General features: G+C 34.4%; 1 protein-coding gene, 1 long non-coding RNA gene and 1 pseudogene across 2 annotated transcripts; all 3 read right to left on the bottom strand.

The window, feature by feature from the left end:
- Positions 1-97: 97 nt before the first annotated feature.
- Positions 98-837, bottom strand: LOC113095090 (C-C motif chemokine 8-like; the record flags this gene model as incomplete). The annotated part of the gene is made up of 4 exons (XM_026260701.1): positions 694-837; positions 487-604; positions 319-393; positions 98-194 (listed from the first exon to the last, which is right to left on the bottom strand). Coding segments are annotated over exons 1-4 (366 nt in total), but the record flags the coding sequence as incomplete, so codon positions are not given.
- A 7535-nt stretch (positions 838-8372) lies between these two features.
- LOC113095088 (uncharacterized) lies at positions 8373-8999 on the bottom strand. The gene is made up of 3 exons (XR_003288272.1): positions 8875-8999; positions 8718-8785; positions 8373-8627 (listed from the first exon to the last, which is right to left on the bottom strand). It is a non-coding gene; the product is annotated as an uncharacterized LOC113095088 (long non-coding RNA).
- Positions 9000-15010: 6011 nt separating this feature from the next.
- LOC113095089 (eotaxin-like) lies at positions 15011-15726 on the bottom strand (annotated as a pseudogene).
- Between the last annotated feature and the right edge of the window lie 3125 nt (positions 15727-18851).

The following is an 18851-nucleotide window of genomic DNA, read 5'->3' as shown; positions in this document are numbered from 1 at the left end:
CCTTACATGTAAATCACTTTGAATTACAATTACAATTATTTATTATTATTATTATTATTATTATTATTATTATATAAATTAACTTGCCTGGACTTGCCTTGTCTTGTGTAGCTCCTCCCACATGAGTTTGGTCACTAATAGATGATGTTGGGGGTGCTGTGGAAGTCAGGGGTTTGTTTCTTTGAGCGCTGCTGCTGTAAAAAAAACAAAAGTGTGAATACAAGAATACTATAAATGCATCACAATACACATCATAAGCCTTTTATATTGTTACTAATTCTGTTATGTTTAATTAATAATTGTTTAGGTTTAACTTACAAAAACTGCTTAACTATCTCCTTCACCCATGATTGTCTTGGGTCAATGCAGAAATCTCCCTGCTCCGTCTCAAAGCTGTCAAAGAGAATGAAAACACAGAAATATAACATCAGATGCTGTTGATTTCTAATCATGACATGTTTTCTTTAGAAATGAACTGATACTTACATGACGGCCCTCACACATGGAAGACTTTCAGGTTGCAGCCTGATATTGATGATAGGATCGGTCAGCTTGTCTCTGAGGACTTTAGTGCAGCATGAGTACTTCGGTTTTTGAACTTGAGCTATAGTAAGACAAAAGAACTGGGTAAACCTCAATATTCTGCATTGTTCCATCAGACAGAATAATGAATGAACAGTTAAAGCTCTTCACCTGTTGTAGTCCAGATCATAGATGCAATGACCACCGCAACAGCCAAACTCCTCATGAGGGTCCTGCGTGTCTCCATTGTCACAGTCGATCTTCAGTGCTCACTTCTGGAGTCAGAGAGAATATATTCAAGTCTCTCACTAGCTCGCTTTAAATAGTCAATAAAGCAGAACTTAAAGTGCATGAGCTGCATCCTGTATATTGCCTGTAGACCCCATGTGACAGAAGTTAAATTCATGATCACTGCAGTATTATATCCTGAAGATTTAGGGCTCTTCCTAAGGTTTCTCATTATCAGGAGCACATGAAGAGACAGTGACACAGACTATGGTATTGAAATATAGTGCGCTGTGTGTTTAGTTACAGTTGTCTTGTGCACCAGTGAAACATCCCATGAGGGCGATCAGAACAGCAATGGTGATTAATCTAAAATAAAGTCCAGAAACTAATAACCCCACCCCCAAAAATAATGCAAACCGGACAAAAATACATGAAATGAGTTTAGGGGTTAAATGAGTTTAACTGAAAACTTAAGTTTGAGATTCTGATTTTTTCCTGAAAAAACCTTTCAAACTCTTCTTATTTTCAAATGTCTCATTATGTATTGTGCTTAATATCACTCTTTTATCATCATAATTGATAAAATTATGATGGTAAAATGAAATTTTAATCTGTTTTGAAATAAATTAGCCAACTGCTTTGTCTGTTTAAGTTTAGTTACAGTCCAGGATATTACAGTAAAATATATACTCCAAGAAAAAAAATAATGTACTGTTAATTTGAATATTTATGGACATTTTCTTTAACCTTAGCACAACACACTGTAATGCATAATTCAAAATGTGGGGAATACAGCTGTGAAGAATCAATACAGAATATTTCCTCATATTACATTGTACATTGAACCTTATTTCATAATGTACACATAATAAACATTTGAAAAATAATAATTTATAAATGAGCACATAATTAAAGAAGGACAGTTTAATATCACCTTCATATACTGTGAGGGAAATAATAATAAAAAAGGTAATTCATTGAATAAATATCAACCCCTGGGACATAAAAGTGCCTGGAGTTGAAGGAACATTTAACAATTGTGTTTTTAATATTTAATGTGGTTTATGATTTTTTTTTTGTATTGACATGAACAGAAAAAAATGATAATAATTCCAAAAGCACTCATGTTTATATTGTACCAACATACTCATTCTACAGTACGTACAATTTGTTTATGGAGGAATTGTACAAAATCAATAGCACAAAAAAAAAAACAAAAGAAAAAAACAGTGCATAGCCAGCCATCAGCCACAAAGAAAATAATAAAAATGCTAAAGCGAAAAGATGTCTTCATGTTTAAGGAAGGACCTCTTGAACACATTTGAAAACATCAACTGCAAGCAAAACCAGTAGATGCTGATCAGAGTTTATTTGTAGTTTCAGATTACAGTTGTTCATTTGCATCATCAAATAAAGAAAATAATAATACAAAATCCAGGTTTGTTCTCATACAAGTCAGTCTAAAATTAATGAACTTGAAAATACATTGAGTGATATATATTTAAATGTGAAACATAAAATATAAAATTTAAAACACAATCGTTACAAAAATATTTTACTGTAATTCACTTTCTGAAAAGATTAAGATCTGTCACTAATCAAATTGTCCTACATTTATTTGTCAACATATAATATTTTAAATACTCAATTTAAATGTGCACAATTAACAAAAAAAGTTCCAAAAATGCTACAGATAAATCTCTTAAAACCTTTATAGCTTGTTTTAAAAGGCCTAACTAATTTACATTATTTGGTTCTTTTGGACATTTTTGGCAAGCTGTCACTTGTGTAGCTCCTCCCACGTGAGTTTGGTCACTAATAGATGATTTGGGGGTGGGGGTGGGGTGGTGCGGGAGTCAGGCATTTGTTTCTTTGAGCTCTGCTTTGAAAAAAGTGTGAATACAAGAATACTTTATTAAATGCATCACAATACACTTCAAAAGCCTTTTATGTCGTTAATAATTCTGTTTATGTTTCATTAAGTTTAACTTAGAAAAACTGCTTAACTTCTTCCAGCACCTATCAATGTCTAGGAGGATCACAGCAGAAATAGCATGCATGTATTAAATTAAATATAAAAAGAAAATTAGTATAAACCTATATTAATTACAACAAAGGGCATTATAAAATACAGTTTTTTTTAAATAATAAAAAAATACCAAAACTTGCAGCTGTCTTGCTGCGCAGTAACACCTCAAGAACATCATCATCAGAGCTAATTTCCAGCAGAGCAGCATGATGTTGGTTCAAAATAAAATATTAGTGAATACATCTCTGATACAGTATTGTTCAAAATAATAGCAGTACAATGTGACTAACCAGAATAATCAAGGTTTTTAGTATATTTTTTATTGCTACGTGGCAAACAAGTTACCAGTAGGTTCAGTAGATTGTCAGAAAACAAACAAGACCCAGCATTCATGATATGCACGCTCTTAAGGCTGTGCAATTGGGCAATTAGTTGAAAGGGGTGTGTTCAAAAAATTAGCAGTGTCTACCTTTGACTGTACAAACTCAAAACTATTTTGTACAAACATTTTTTTTTTTTTCTGGGATTTAGCAATCCTGTGAATCACTAAACTAATATTTAGTTGTATGACCACAGTTTTTTTAAAACTGCTTGACATCTGTGTGGCATGGAGTCAACCAACTTGTGGCACCTCTCAGCTGTTATTCCACTCCATGATTCTTTAACAACATTCCACAATTCATTCACATTTCTTGGTTTTGCTTCAGAAACAGCATTTTTGATATCACCCCACAAGTTCTCAATTGGATTAAGGTCTGGAGATTGGGCTGGCCACTCCATAACATTAATTTTGTTGGTTTGGAACCAAGACTTTGCCCGTTTACTAGTGTGTTTTGGGTCATTGTCTTGTTGAAACAACCATTTCAAGGGCATGTCCTCTTCAGCATAGGGCAACATGACCTCTTCAAGTATTTTAACATATGCAAACTGATCCATGATCCCTGGTATGCGATAAATAGGCCCAACACCATAGTAGGAGAAACATGCCCATATCATGATGCTTGCACCTCCATGCTTCACTGTCTTCACTGTGTACTGTGGCTTGAATTCAGAGTTTGGGGGTCGTCTCACAAACTGCCTGTGGCCCTTGGACCCAAAAAGAACAATTTTACTCTCATCAGTCCACAAAATGTTCCTCCATTTCTCTTTAGGCCAGTTGATGTGTTATTTGGCAAATTGTAACCTCTTCTGCACATGCCTTTTTTTTAACAGAGGGACTTTGCGGGGGATTCTTGAAAATAGATTAGCTTCACACAGACGTCTTCTAACTGTCACAGTACTTACAGGTAACTCCAGACTGTCTTTGATCATCCTGGAGGTGATCATTGGCTGAGCCTTTGCCATTCTGGTTATTCTTCTATCCATTTTGATGGTTGTCTTCCGTTTTCTTCCACGTCTCTCTGGTTTTGCTCTCCATTTTAAGGCATTGGAGATCATTTTAGCTGAACAGCCTATCATTTTTTGCACCTCTTTATAGGTTTTCCCCTCTCTAATCAACTTTTTAATCAAAGTACGCTGTTCTTCTGAACAATGTCTTGAACGACCCATTTTCCTCAGCTTTCAAATGCATGTTCAACACGTGTTGGCTTCATCCTTAAATAGGGGCCACCTGATTCACACCTGTTTCTTCACAAAATTGATGACCTCAGTGATTGAATGCCACACTGCTATGTTTTTGAACACACCCCTTTCAACTAATTGCCCAATTGCACAGCTTTAAGAGCGTGCATATCATGAATGCTGGGTCTCATTTGTTTTCTGAGAATCTACTGAACCTACCGGTAACTTGTTTGCCACGTAGCAATAAAAAAATATACGAAAAACCTTGATTATTCTGGTTAGTCACATTGTACTGCTATTATTTTGAACAATACTGTAATCCCGGGTTGCTATGGTCATGCAGGTTTGTTCACGCATTAAACTCGTGGCCATGAGAAAAAACATGTCGTTCCCTCAACATAAAAAGTCATAAGGATGTCGTTACCTCGAAAAAATGATCTCGTGGCCACGACATAATACGACGTTCCCACAAATCAATACGATGTTCCCACAAATTAATATCTTGTGGCCACAACATATTATCAAGTTCCCGCAAGTTATTATGTCGTGGCCACAACAAAATTAAGTGAACCGACCATGTCCACACCTTAAAAAACATAACCTTGTGGTTTTTTTTTTCCAGGATACTAGATTTTGAGTACTGAATGTTCCCAAACTCTCAAGCCAAATTTGGGAGTTGTTTTCATATGTGAATATCTAAAGAGCCAAGGCTAGGTATTGATGTAAAATATACAAAAGAAAAAAAAAACTATAGAGAAAATTCCTTCATATTAACACAGTACACTGGACACTATTTTTACAGACTTAACCTTTATATGACATGGAAAAAAAATTTATCTGTTGAACAAAAAGTAATCTCCGGTATCGGGGGAGGCTGCATGGGGGGGTTGTGATTGTGCTGCTTAAATATGTGTCTGTGTATTAGCTGCAGGTGTGTGTGTCTAATTTGCTGATGAATGAGGTGCAGGTGTGGCAAGGTGATTGTGATGCAGTGACTCATGGGGAATGTAGTTCGGGTGTGGTGCAACAGAATGAAAAGTGTTAGTGTCCAAGTGATTACATGGTGACATCTGGTGGTTAATGGAAATAGGAGATGCCAGAGTCCTGAGTGGAGTGCCCTATATAAGAGTTCATGGACACTCCAGTTGATGATCGTAAAAAACAAAACAAAAAAAAACAAAAAATTTATGTATTCTTTTTTTTTTCTTGAACATTAACATGCATAAGTGTGAATCTTTCTTCTGGTCTGACAGTACAACAGTATTGAAATACATAGCTAACACAAAAAAAAAATTGCTCAGCAAACAGAATCTCCATTATTCACACACATTCAAGAGCCTCTTAATGGAAGATCAGTTATAAGTGTACAGATGCTGCCTCAAGAGGCACAAAAACTGAAATATTCCTCTGACCTTCAGCTCAGATCAGTGGAACTAACTTTCTTTTAAAGCCACCATCTCAATTGCCTGAAGCAAAGGAAAAAGTGAGGTTAATGACCCATATGTGAGTAAAAAAAAAGATCTGATATGATGGTGTTACAGTGATTGATGAAAAGCAATCTCCAAGAAGTCAACTCTTAACTCTCTGACTGGACACATCTAAAAATAGTAGCGGCATGGATTCACAAATTTAGGGAAGTTTTGAAATGGGAAGTGAAAGAAGAGAAAATGCAGAAAAAAACCCCAATGAACAGCTTTTGTAAGCAGGGAACGAAACCACAGAAACCTAAGAATCAACACTTGAGTTCAACACTTTGTTTTGAGGATTTCTGTACAGTGGAAAAGGCCATCATATCTTCTGTACAAAGAGAAAATTGAAGCAAAGAAATATGACAAAACTTTAGCTTCAGAGTTCAGAGTGGTCAGGAGACTAAGCAAGTCAGCATTAAAAGAAGTGTTGAAATTGTAATTTTACCAAAATCATGTCATTTTTCAAAACTGATTCTCCAAAATGTACATGAAAAGATAAGGCATAGAGAAATAAATCACATGCTTATAGCTCTTTGTCGGCACTATTGGGATCCTCAAGCTAACTCCACTTCTAGGAGAGTAATCAAAGAATGAATGATGACTTTCTGTAGAACATTCTCCATTTACATAATTATGTTTGCCCAATTAAGGCCCAATTAAGGAAACAATACTGTTAAAAGGTATGGCGTAAATGTATAGGTTGGTGTTATTTTTATACTGAATTACTGTCCGAATCACTCCATCTTCTGGTGATCCAAAAGGCCTAAAGTTTTGACATTAACACTCACATCATACAGCCCAAAGTCTAGTCATCTGGTCTGTTTAAGAGAGAAGACTTGTCTTGTCTATTTAATACTTAATATAAAATAATATAATAAACCATGACAAAACTTTAGCATCATAGTTCTAATACTTGTAGTTGATGAATCAGCACCTAGAAATTCTTGGCCCATGGAACACATAACAGAAACGCTGGCTGATTATAAAGGATTTGTTCACCTGTCCCTGAATCCACGGTTTAACATGAAACACTGACATACCACATTTGTTTCATTGTAATTCAGTTTCTGAATATATTAAGAATTGCCCATATTTCACAATATCTAATATTTTAAATATTTAAATGAAATATGTATACTTATGAAAATTTCTCTAACTTAAAAAAAGTTTTAATATACTTAACTTATATGCAGTCTCATTGTAAGTTTATTTTTGGATGTTCATGTTATCTGAGCTGTGGCATGCTGAATTATTTTAATTCCTTTTTTATGTAAATCATTTTGAATTATTATTATTATTATTAATATTATTATTACAAAAATGAACTTGACTGGTTTTGTCTTGCCTTGGTAGATGATGTTGATGGTGGTGTGGAAGTTAGAGTTCACACAGCATTGCATTTCAACCATCATTTTCAAAATATTACTTCTATTGTATCAGGAAATGTAGGTTAAAGAGTATTTCAGGAGAGAACGTAAATGTTTAAAACTCAAATTTTGCTGTTCATTTATAAAGACAGCTCCTATTTTAAATCTGCTTCCCCGTTTTCAGAGATGTGAGCTCCAGGTGATCACAGGGCGCTCAGGGCTCATGTATCCCACTGAGAGCGCCTCACCTCGACTAGCTTCTGACATTCGCTGATGGCTCTGATGTCTCTGTAGTGGTTAAACTTAAGATATAATTTGTTTGGGGTAAATCTAACAGGTAATCTTTGGTCTCATGAATCTATTTGTTATGTTTTGTAACTTTTCGTTTTCGTTTTCATGCAGTACAGATTGGGAGTGAATGACCTCATTAGTTATAGTAGGTTTAAATGGTATGTGCTAAATTGTCAAATGAAGCAAAATACAGTAGGAAGAAAGAGACATCCTACTGTTACTTCACCTACTGTGAGAGGTTTGTTAGGGAGGCATCGTTTGGAGCAATATTCTCATACAGTGACAGGATCCCCAGATGAAGTGTATATTTACCTATGATATCAGCTAAAATAACCTGTAGGGCAGTTTAACACTTGGCACGTGCAACATCTTGTGTCTCTGCAGGTAAATACATTTTCTGAACACAAAGAGTTTTAAAACACTATATTATGGTGCTGCAGGCTAGGCTACCTTTTAAAGGTTATTTTGAGAAACTGTGCCATTTTAGTAAGTTTGTTTTTAGAGATATTTGTTTTTGAATGTCTTGATTTTGGGGTTGTGTTAGTTTGTTCATGTTTATTTTCTGCTTAAAGTGTTGCTATTTATGAACCCTCTAACGTATCAATTGTTTAGATACTAGCCAAATAAACAAGGGATGACACTTTATTTGGCTGATAAATTGAATTACCTGCTTTTTGTACATTATCTGTTTTCCACTAGATGACACCCATTACTGTAAAACATATAAGCAAAGTAATATTTGGCCCAAAATGTATTATTTCCATTCATTAAAATATGGATAAAACATTTCAGGTCTCAAAAAGCACCATTATAGAATCCAACAGAAACAATAGATTTAGAATGATGTGCAAATAATGACAGTTTCCCTTTTAGTGCAAACTATTTCTTTAATAGTTTATTTTAAATATGATTAAATACAGTCCAAACTGTTACAGAGAAAAGGTTGGATGTTTATGTCAAAGCAGTTTGAAATTTTATTTTAAAGTAGATCAAATAAAGTAATTAAGTGAAACATATTTTAAAATTCACATAAGCTAATGGTAAATAAGCAAATGTAATATATATTCTTCTTTTTATAGATACTGTAGATGTATTGATAAATGGGTAGACCTGCAGCATCTTCATGGCCTCCATTGACTCAGTCCACTATCTTCTTCAGACCTGGGGAAAAGATGATCATGTTATGAGTTTTCTTTTTAACAGTACATAAGCATCTTATAAAGATGTCATATTAATATTAGGGGGTTGTACCATTCAGACGGTTTTTAATCCAGGGTGCTTTTGGATCTGAACATAACTTTTCCTTCTCTGTGTAGAATCTGCAGGAGATAAATAAACATGAAGTGAAATGAACACAATATCATATATATTAACTTCTGTGAAACAACACTGTGTAGAGAGAGCTTACATTACAGCATCCACACATGGACTCAGAGCATTCTGATGATTGTATCCCATCAGTTTAATTGAAGCAGGGATTCTTGCTTTTGACACTTCCTTACAGCAGCTCACTCCAACACGAGTGGGACGACGATCTGAAAGAGAGACAGAGATGAATCTCCGCCATACTCATACTGTGTTTAGAAATTGTGAGAAAACTAGATGGTTGTGATCTTGATAAGGGCTATAAATAAATAAATAAAATAAAATAAAAAATACAAGAATTCCAGTTAAATGCAATATATATGCATTATTTAAATTAAATATATATAGTTAGTTCAAAATTCTAAACTTTTTCTTTTGTCTCACAGAAGAAATAAAGTCATACAATTAAGGAAGAACATGAGGATGAGTAAATGATGACAGAATTGGCTTATTTGGGTAGATTATGCTTTTCAACAATAGGCTACTGGATTATAAAAGTATGCATTAATAAAATGATTTATTAAAGCTGCGGTAAGTAACTTTTGACGCTCTAGCGGTTAATAAACAGAACTGCTTGCATCTTGCGGAAGAACATCGTAGCCGGAACTACTTCTCTCTGTTTATGTCTATGAAGAATCACAAAGGTACTGGGTTACTCCACCGCGGTACCCCTGAAGCAATCTAAAATAGTCTGAATATAAACACTTATTATAGGTGCACCCTAGTGATTCAGGACAAGCTAAAAACACGGTTTGGAAAATGGATTCATGGTGTACTCGCTTATTATATACATTTTTCTACATTTTGAACACAAACAAAGTTACGGACCACAGCTCTGATTGGTTGATTTCTTACCGGGAGCGGTCTGTAACTGCAAATGGCAATATGACCACTGGGAGGAGCCAGAGGAGCTTGATTTTTTTCACAGATTATCTGTCTCATATTCTACTTTCAGGAGATAATGACAGGTTTAACAAATATGTAAAAATATATTTATACAAAAGTTACCTACTGCAGCTTTAATAGAAAATTGCTATTCATCTATAATAATTACAACAAAAGGCAATTGTAAAATTGAAATTCAGCAATAAAAAAAATACCAAAACTAACAGTTGTGTAGCTGTCCTTTAACACACACAAGAACCAGCATCATCAGAGCTAATTTCCAGAGATGCATGATGTTGGTGTAAAATATTCAGATAACCACAAGAGTAAGATGTCTGGAGACAAGACCCAGATCTTTAATATGCTGTTTTTCAAGACAGGATATTCACTTCCTTTATATCTCAAACCATCAAATTCAGTCAAAAAAAAGTTAAATTCAGGATCACAGCAGTATGAGATCATGAAGATTTAGGGCTCTTCCTAAGGTTTCTCATTGTCAGCAGCACATGAATAGGCTTTATAGACTTTTTTTATTTTTATTTTTTTAAAATAAATTTGCAATTAATTGTAACTAAGAATCCTTTTTCTTGCAGGCTTACCATTTATATGCTTTTGTGTAGTTTATTCAATAGAGATCATGTTGCTACTTCTCGAGTTTAAATCAACACTTTACTTTCTTTTTGCAGCAGCCAATCACAGCGACAGACATGAAGACTGCATGTCTTCCGCAAGAACATAATCTGTAACTACTTGCAATACAAAAACGACATCTATTGGTTAATCCAGGATACTACATTTTGAGTACTAAATGTTCCCAACACTCTAGCCAAATTCGGTTAGTGTGTGCGGCAATAATCCGTGCATATGGACAGAACAGCTAGACAAATAAATAATAATCATTGAAACACATGACTTGAGGTAATAAAAAAAAAACAAATGTAAATGAAAGCAGATTCTGTTCCCCTCGGAATGTCTGTTTCCCTTTAGGCAAATATACTACTATTCTTGCGTAGTTGCCGACTTAACATCAACATTCGTACGATCAGAACGAGCGTGTGCAAGAAGCACGACTGGATGTACGGCAAGTCAAATGGTTCAAAATACCGTCCTAAATCCTAAACTTGAAAATAGTTTTAATACGAGAGGTTTTACAATTAGATTTTTTTTTTAAATCAGATTTATTACCGATCTATGTGGGATGCTTGAGACTTTAGCTATTCTGTTTTATACTGTCGTATAGCCTACTTATTCACTTATGCTCACTTATTTTTTACTTTTTTTATTATATGCCTTGCTGTTGTTGTATTTATGTATCCACTGAAAGCTTAAAAAAACTCTTTGTTTGTGGTACTGTATGTGCAAAACATAGGCTACATTAGAATAAGTATACAATGAACCATAAATGTTGTGTATAAATCAGAACCCTATACACACATAAACATGTTAATTCATAGGGATTTCCCCTTTATTCAATTAACTATAAACCTGGTTAACAGACTCTGTGCCTTGGTTAGAAAGAATGATCTTTGGTGCCCCAAACCTGTGAAATAAATTAATGCAGTACAAAACTGCTTCATATTTAGTTAGAATAGCATAGGGTATTTTATGTAATGGTCAACAGATGCACTCATTTACATTGTTGGTCCTGGTAACTTTCCCCACTAAATTCATCCTAGCTGTTAACATAATCAGTTTATGTCTCACAGGCACAGCAGTGTTGAAAAGGAAAATATTTAGTAGTCTTTTTAACAATTTATCAATGTCCACCCCCATTCCAGGCCAGTAGAATGTAGCTGAAATGGCAAACTTGCTTTTTTCTAATAAAAAAAAAAAAAATTGCCGGCTGTCCTCTTTTTCTCCAGCAACCACTTTTCTTCTTAACTATACATTGTTTTTGAGGGGATGTGATAAAGTTTGCCATCTATTGAAATAGCTTTATTATTAAAATCTAAACAAATAACCTGCAATGAAGTTCTAAAGGCCCAATTGAAGGAATACACCCATTTAAACTGAAACTAGAAAACTGGTCATTGTCAATATGCTAGTAGCTTTAATGTCAGTTAAGTATACTGTCTTGACAAGCACTGACTTTTTGTTATTATCAAGTCTTGGTGTATCACTACACCTCATTTTTCTATGAGAAAACATGTCAGTGTAGAAAAGTTATCATTTAAAGTACTTTGCTTACCATCAACTTGGAAATTGGAGGAACATCTGCAAATGAAATATTTCTGCTCTTTTTTTTTTTAAAGACAAATGGATAAACACCTTGAGTTTTGTCATTTAGAATTTCCTCATATAGGTTTGACATATATGAGGAACTATATTCCATTGTATCAGATTAATCAAATAGAATATTAGTTCAAATGTATTGTTGCTCTATATGGAAACAGTAATATAATACCCTGAGTTTGGGCGTCAGCATGGACAGATTACACTAATTTGCAATGGGAAAATTAAACTGCTAAAACTTAGACATAATCCAGAAACAAAGGAACAATTGCAAGATGAATAAAAAAAATAATGGAACATAAACTGGAGTGTGAGAATCATTTTACTATGCAGCAGTGTAGATTTGTCCCTTTTAGCTTTCCTTACATCCAGTTGTGTTTCGTGTATTTGCATGCGGCAGTGTTGCCAAATCCGGAATTTAGGCTACTTTGGGGAAATTAACTATTTGATTGGGTTTATTACACAGACCTGGAAACCCGAGGGGAAACAGGAATTCCAGAGGGGAACAGAATCGACAGGGGAGGTCTTTTAAGATTTGTACAGTAGCAGCCTTAACCACCATCCTTTTGAACCATTGCAAATGATCATCAAAGCATTCACATCTATCACCCACAGTATAGTCAGTTTACCCATCAACTAATTTATGATAAACTAATTGTATATGCAAAAATTTATATTTTGAAGTTGAAATGTTCAATCTCTTATGTGTAACTACATAGTAGAAGTAGAAACTGTCTGTTTCTTCAACTACTCTACAGGACTTTTTTTTCTGAAAAACATTTCAATCACATTATGTATTGTTTGTTATATCATTCTGTGGAAGTGTGGCATTGTGAGAGGTAGGGTACCACCAAAGTGCGGGTTTCTTCACAAATCATGTTTAGGCATGAGGTCAAGCTACAGGTAATTTTTTTTTCAATCAACTCCAAAAGCCAAAAGTTAGAAAACAGAGGAAAAACTTATCCAGCATCTCTTCACACACACCAGCAAAAGAAAATCAAAGTTCCTTTGTTCCCAGCTCATCATTAGTTTTTTTTCACTTCACTGTACAGCTATTTCTCCCCCGCTGAGGATCATGGTAACTGCAGTTCGACACCAGGTGGCCATCTTGGTTTGTAGTCCCCATAGATTCTAGATGGCACATACCTTCCCTTTATGAAACAAATTTTCATGATGCCGCAGAAGAAATTAAGGTGGTGAAAATTTAATAAATTGGAATAAAATAATACTATTAATGTTTTTTTAATGATTTTCATATTTTAATATTTAAATGTCCCGTTTTACGCGCTTTTTTTAAAGCTTTAATTGTGTTTACATTGTGCAATATAACATGTGTTCATGTTTTGCGTGTAAAAAAAACAGTATTTTTCACACAATTCACCTATCTGTATACCGCTGTTTTCACTGTCATAAAAACAGGCTGATGTCTTCCTTGTTCTATGAAGTCCCTCCTTCAGAAATACGTAACGAGTTCTGATTGGGCCAGCGGTTCCTGTGTTGTGATTTGACAGCAGCTTACAGCACGCTGCCCTCCTGCAAACGCGATTGGACTAGTTTTGGAGTAGTTTAGAGAAGCAAGTGGGCAGGATCGTGTGCTGGAGATGTATTTATAGTCACAGGAGCGTTTTTACTGAAGAGATGCGCATGAAAATCGCATTCGTTTTTTTTGCACAGCCCTAACATCTAGTTAACACAGCTAAACAGTGTTGCCCTTTGTGTAATAAGTTACAGAAACTGTTAAACGCACCAACTTAAATAATAAAATACACTTACCGGTTGTGGTCCATAAACAACACCTTCTCCAGACAAAGAGGGAACTGCTTTCTTTCAAGAATAATCTTTGTGCGAATCCGGCATTAAACTGATTGAGAAAGTTGTCCTCAGCAAGCTGTCCTCAGCAAAATTTGCTGCACATAGTTTTATATGTGGATTATAATTTTCCAGAACCGACTTAAACATAGATTGTAACCATTAATCTCTAAGTACAGCGACAGACACAAACACAGCTCTTCCTTCTTCTCCGTTGGAGCACAACAAGGCCACGCCCCCCTTTTGGTGAATTAATCTGGGCGGAGGTTAGTCAAAAAACTGTTTTAGTGACGTCATTACTGCAGGAACTAGAGGGATATAGTCCAAACGTGTCGTTTTTTGTAGGCGAATTCTGTTAAATCAAATATCTCGCTTGGCATTGAACTTTGAGCTTTAGAATTTTACAGATATTATTTATACTATAACAACAACATTACACACTAACTAAAGTTTAAAACATGGAATCACGAAGAAGGGGACCTTTAAAGAGTTCTACAGTAAAATATACACGGTAAGAGAAAACAAATCTATATAGAAAATGTTATGTCCCCAGGTACATAAAAATGCAAGTTCAAGGAATGTCCAAGTCCAACTATTATGTCTTTAATATGAAGTGGCTTGATGCTATTTTGGTATTAGCATGAATTAAGTTGATAAGTCAAACATACATGAATAATTGGAAAAAAGACACAAGATAAAATACTTTCTCATTGTTAGCACTCATAATGTACCAATTTATTCATGCTCTGTAACATTTGATTATATATTATGAAATATACATAATCAGTAGTACAATGTACAATGCATAGCATAGCAAAAATAGCGTGAAGAAAATAATAAAGATGGTAAATAAAAAAATATGTCTTAAAGTCTGAAGTAGGACCCCTTGCACAAATTCAGAAACATGAACTTTTGTTGTTCCAGATGCAGCTATTCATTGGCTTCATCAAATGAAAAAAATTGCAGCTGTTCTCACACAAATCAGTCTAAAATTCCCTTAAATGACACCATGAAGTCCATTACTAGTACGTTGTGAGAAAAATATTCAGTGTAAAATATAATATATACTAATATTTTATTTAAGCCACTTCTGTAACAGTCTCACTATAATTCAGTTTCTGAAAAAATAAAAAACTTTCACTCTCAAATTGGACAACATGTATTTGACAACATTAATAATATTTAATATATTCAATTGAAATATGTTTAAATTACAAATGTTCTTAATATAACAGAAAATTGAATTTGTATCATATTTAAAATTTGTAAAATAACTTTGGAACTTGTAACTTCTTCAATGTGATGTGTTCTCATTACTTTGGTGTGGAAGTCACGGTTTTGTTTTTTGATCTCTCCTGTAAAAAAATATAATGTGTGAATACAAGAATACCACACTGAATGCATAACAATACATTTCATAAGCCATTTATTTTGTTACTAATTATTTCATGTTTCACCATACTTGTTAGGTTTAACTTACAAAAACTGCTTAACTTTCTCCTGCACCCATTTTTGTTTAGGATCACTGCAGGAATCGCCCCGCTCCGTCTTAAAGCTGTCAAAGAGAATGAAAACATTGAAAACACAGACATATAACATCAGATGCTGTTGATCTCTAATCATGACATGTTTTCTTTAGAAATGAACTGATACTTACATGACGGCCCTCACACATGGAGACTTTTACGTTGAAGTGTGATATTGAGGATGGGATCGGTCACCTTGGCTGTGGAGACTTGAGTGCAGCATGATTCCCTTCACTTTAATTTCTTGAGCTACAGTAAGACAAAAGAACTGGGTAAACCTCAATATTCTGCATTGTTCCATCAGACAGAATAATGAATGAACAGTTAAAGCTCTTCACCTGTTTGTAGTCCAGATCACATATGCAATGACCACCGCAACAGCCAAACTCCTCATGAGGGTCCTGCGTGTCTCCATTGTCAGAGTCGATCTTCAGTGCTCACTTCTGGAGTCAGAGAGAATATATCAAGTCTCTTACTAGCTCGCTTTAAATAGTCAATAAAGCAGAACTTAAACTGCATGAGCTGCGTCATGTCTGTTGCCAGCCACATTTATTTGTTGTAGATGATTTAATAATTTTTCTGGTTTATTACTAAATCAGCCTTTCGGTGTAATTTAGATTGGGAATGAGCTCATTTGTAATAGTAGGTGAAAATGTCAAGTGCTAAATTAATATTTGTAAATGTAGATGGGGGAATCTTGCATGATATTTAATTTATAACCTTGCTGTCAGTGATTTAATTTATGTAAATTTAGTGTATGCTGAAAAGGCATTTTATTTGTAATCTGCCGGTAGGACAATACAGCATATCAACAGAGAATTATTATTATTTTTCTTCAAATATGTCTTGTATGGCCGGTCAGTTGAAAAAACAAACAAAAAAAAAATTAGGAAGGAAGAGCCGATTGAGGTTTGTTGGGGAGTTTTGCTAGCTGGTGCGATGACATGTAGGTCAAGTTTTCCATTTCGTAGATAATCATACTGTCAGATTCTTCTGAAATGCTAGACACTATTTCAGTTTTCATCACGACGACATCCTTTTCTGACAGACTGGAACACAGTCATTGTAACACATCCACGACTTCAAGGCTGATTTTAAAAAGTCTGTGTATAAAGTAAAGGAATATATTCAAATATGGGCAACAGTTTACAATAAGGTATCATTTGTCAAAGGTACACTTCCAGAATGTGTTTTGTTCTACCCTGATTCACTACGGTAAGTGTTTATATTATAAACATATTATAAATAGAGAAAAGTTGGTCTGGCACCCAGGGTAGTGATAAGAGAGCACCCTAACTTTCAGGGTAGTGATAAGAGACATCAGACACATCTGCATGCAGTTTTGAATGATTATTGGGAATATAAAAAGAATGGAGGAAATAATTTTGGATGGAATATGAACAGTGGGTCAAGGATTATTGTCTGGAGAATGAAGTAATCTGTCCTTACATGCCATTAAATGGTATGTCCGCAGGAAATGTCCTGAACCTATTGTTGAAATGATTCAGGATTAATTTTTGGAGGCCCAGGAAAAAGCTGAAGAAAGATATAGTAATAGTTATGAAATTTGTATTCTTTTATACAGATGTATCTGAAGATCAAGTAGGCATAGGAGTGTAAAGTACACGATTTAAGACAAAATAAGTTTAAGATTAAGTGACAAATTGTCTGTATACTCAACAGAATTAACTGCTTTAATAGTAGGACATTAATGGAATGCACAAATTAAGCCAGGATTGTATTGGATTGTAGTTAGCTCAGATTCCTCATTAGCTCTCAAAGTATAATGTCCACAAAACGGATAAAGAAAACCTGCTAGTAGAAATTATATTTTGTACTACAGATTGAAAGCAGAGGGCATAATATTATACTTTTGTAGGGTACTGGAACATATCGGGGTAAAAGGGAATAAAACAGCTGATAAGTTTACAAAAAGAAGCAAAACTTGAAGAATAGACCAGTGAGTTATCGTGAATCTTTTGGGAAGTCTAGTAGTGATTTTTATATGAGCAATATGATTTTTTTCAGTTATGAGAAAGAACCACATTCATCCACACAGTCATGCAGAGCCGAAACACTAAAACAATGTTCTTCTGCAACATGCATGCAGTTTTGTTTCTTAACCAGAGGGCAAAAAGTTACGTGATGTGCACCTTTAGCGTACGTTAATCATGTCTCTTACGTTTCTTTTCAGGAACCCTGCCTTCTGATCAATGACAGAAATGAATCTTCCCATTATGAGGTAATATTTGACTCCTTAAACAGATTTTCAGGGGGTAATTTGAACCTTTTTTATTTTTAAATTTAAAAAAAATCTGTTAAATTAGAATAATAGGACAATCAGGAAGAATAAATTGCCAATCAGATGAAATCAGTATTAATGAAAACAAATCATTAAACTACAAAATTAAAGGCCCCTGTTCAAATGGCTGATTCATTCAGGAATGAAGCAAGTGACTGTCTTAAAGGAATAGTTCACTGTTAAATTATTCCCTGTCAGACCATTCAAGATATGTTTTTTTTTTTTTTTAGGTAGAACAGTAAATTGTTTTCGCTGAAATCATATTCCTTAGAGATTCATAAAATGGAAGTTGGTAGCTGGCCATTTTTGAGAATAATAAAAAGCATATCAAAGAAAACTAAATTAATACCCATGGCTCTGGACGATATATGGAAGTCCTATGAAGCGAAATGATTGGTTTGTGTTAGAAAATTGAACAGTATTTACACCTTTATTGCCTGTAATCTATAGCCATTGACCATGGTTTCTTCTTAAATCTAACTGTACTCTACTGAAGAAAAAACCTACATCTTGGATGACCTGAGAGTGAGTAAGTTTAATAACACATTTTTAGTCATTGAATCATTGACCCACTTGATTTATTTTGAAATGCAGATTCATTCATCAATATAAACAACTTTACTGTCTGTTTACTTGGAGGCTTAAAGCAACTTTTGTTTGAACTATGTTTGTTGACGAAATAGAGAATCAGACGTGTTTAGTGTTCCAAAAAGCACGTATATATTTTGTCCCATCTATTGCTCTGGTCATCATTATGTTTCATCACTGCAATTTTGACACTGATCCCATATTTATATGTGGATGCCACTTCTGAAACTTTGCAGCATGTAAGTCACCACTAGTTCTCAAATTTTGAATAGCGCAACACTGGGTGTGCGCAAATATTTTTTCACAGTTGTGTGCAGGAATTTGCAAATGCAGGGTCATTCAGGGAATCCACTAAGTAACATATTCTCAACACAACTAAAACTCCCTTAAAAAAAAATAACATACAGCGCACAAAATTACGTTATTTTATTTATTTAGCATTTTTTAAGCTCATTTTGAAAAACTGTGTCATGTTAGTTAGTCTTTTAGAAATAACTTTTAGTTGTTTAAACAACGTTGTTCATGTTTATGTTTATGATTTCCATAAAAATGTATCATTTGTTTAGTGATTCGTGGCACTTTATTTTGACTGACAAAGCATTAATGACCTACTCTGTGCATTAGGTTGCTGTTCTCCACTAGATGGAGAATATGCCATTACTGTAACACAAGATAGTT

The sequence above is a fragment of the Carassius auratus genome, unplaced genomic scaffold, assembly GCF_003368295.1.
Source record: "Carassius auratus strain Wakin unplaced genomic scaffold, ASM336829v1 scaf_tig00215615, whole genome shotgun sequence".
Taxonomy (NCBI): domain Eukaryota; kingdom Metazoa; phylum Chordata; class Actinopteri; order Cypriniformes; family Cyprinidae; genus Carassius; species Carassius auratus.
This window is presented reverse-complemented; position numbering and strand designations above follow the sequence as displayed.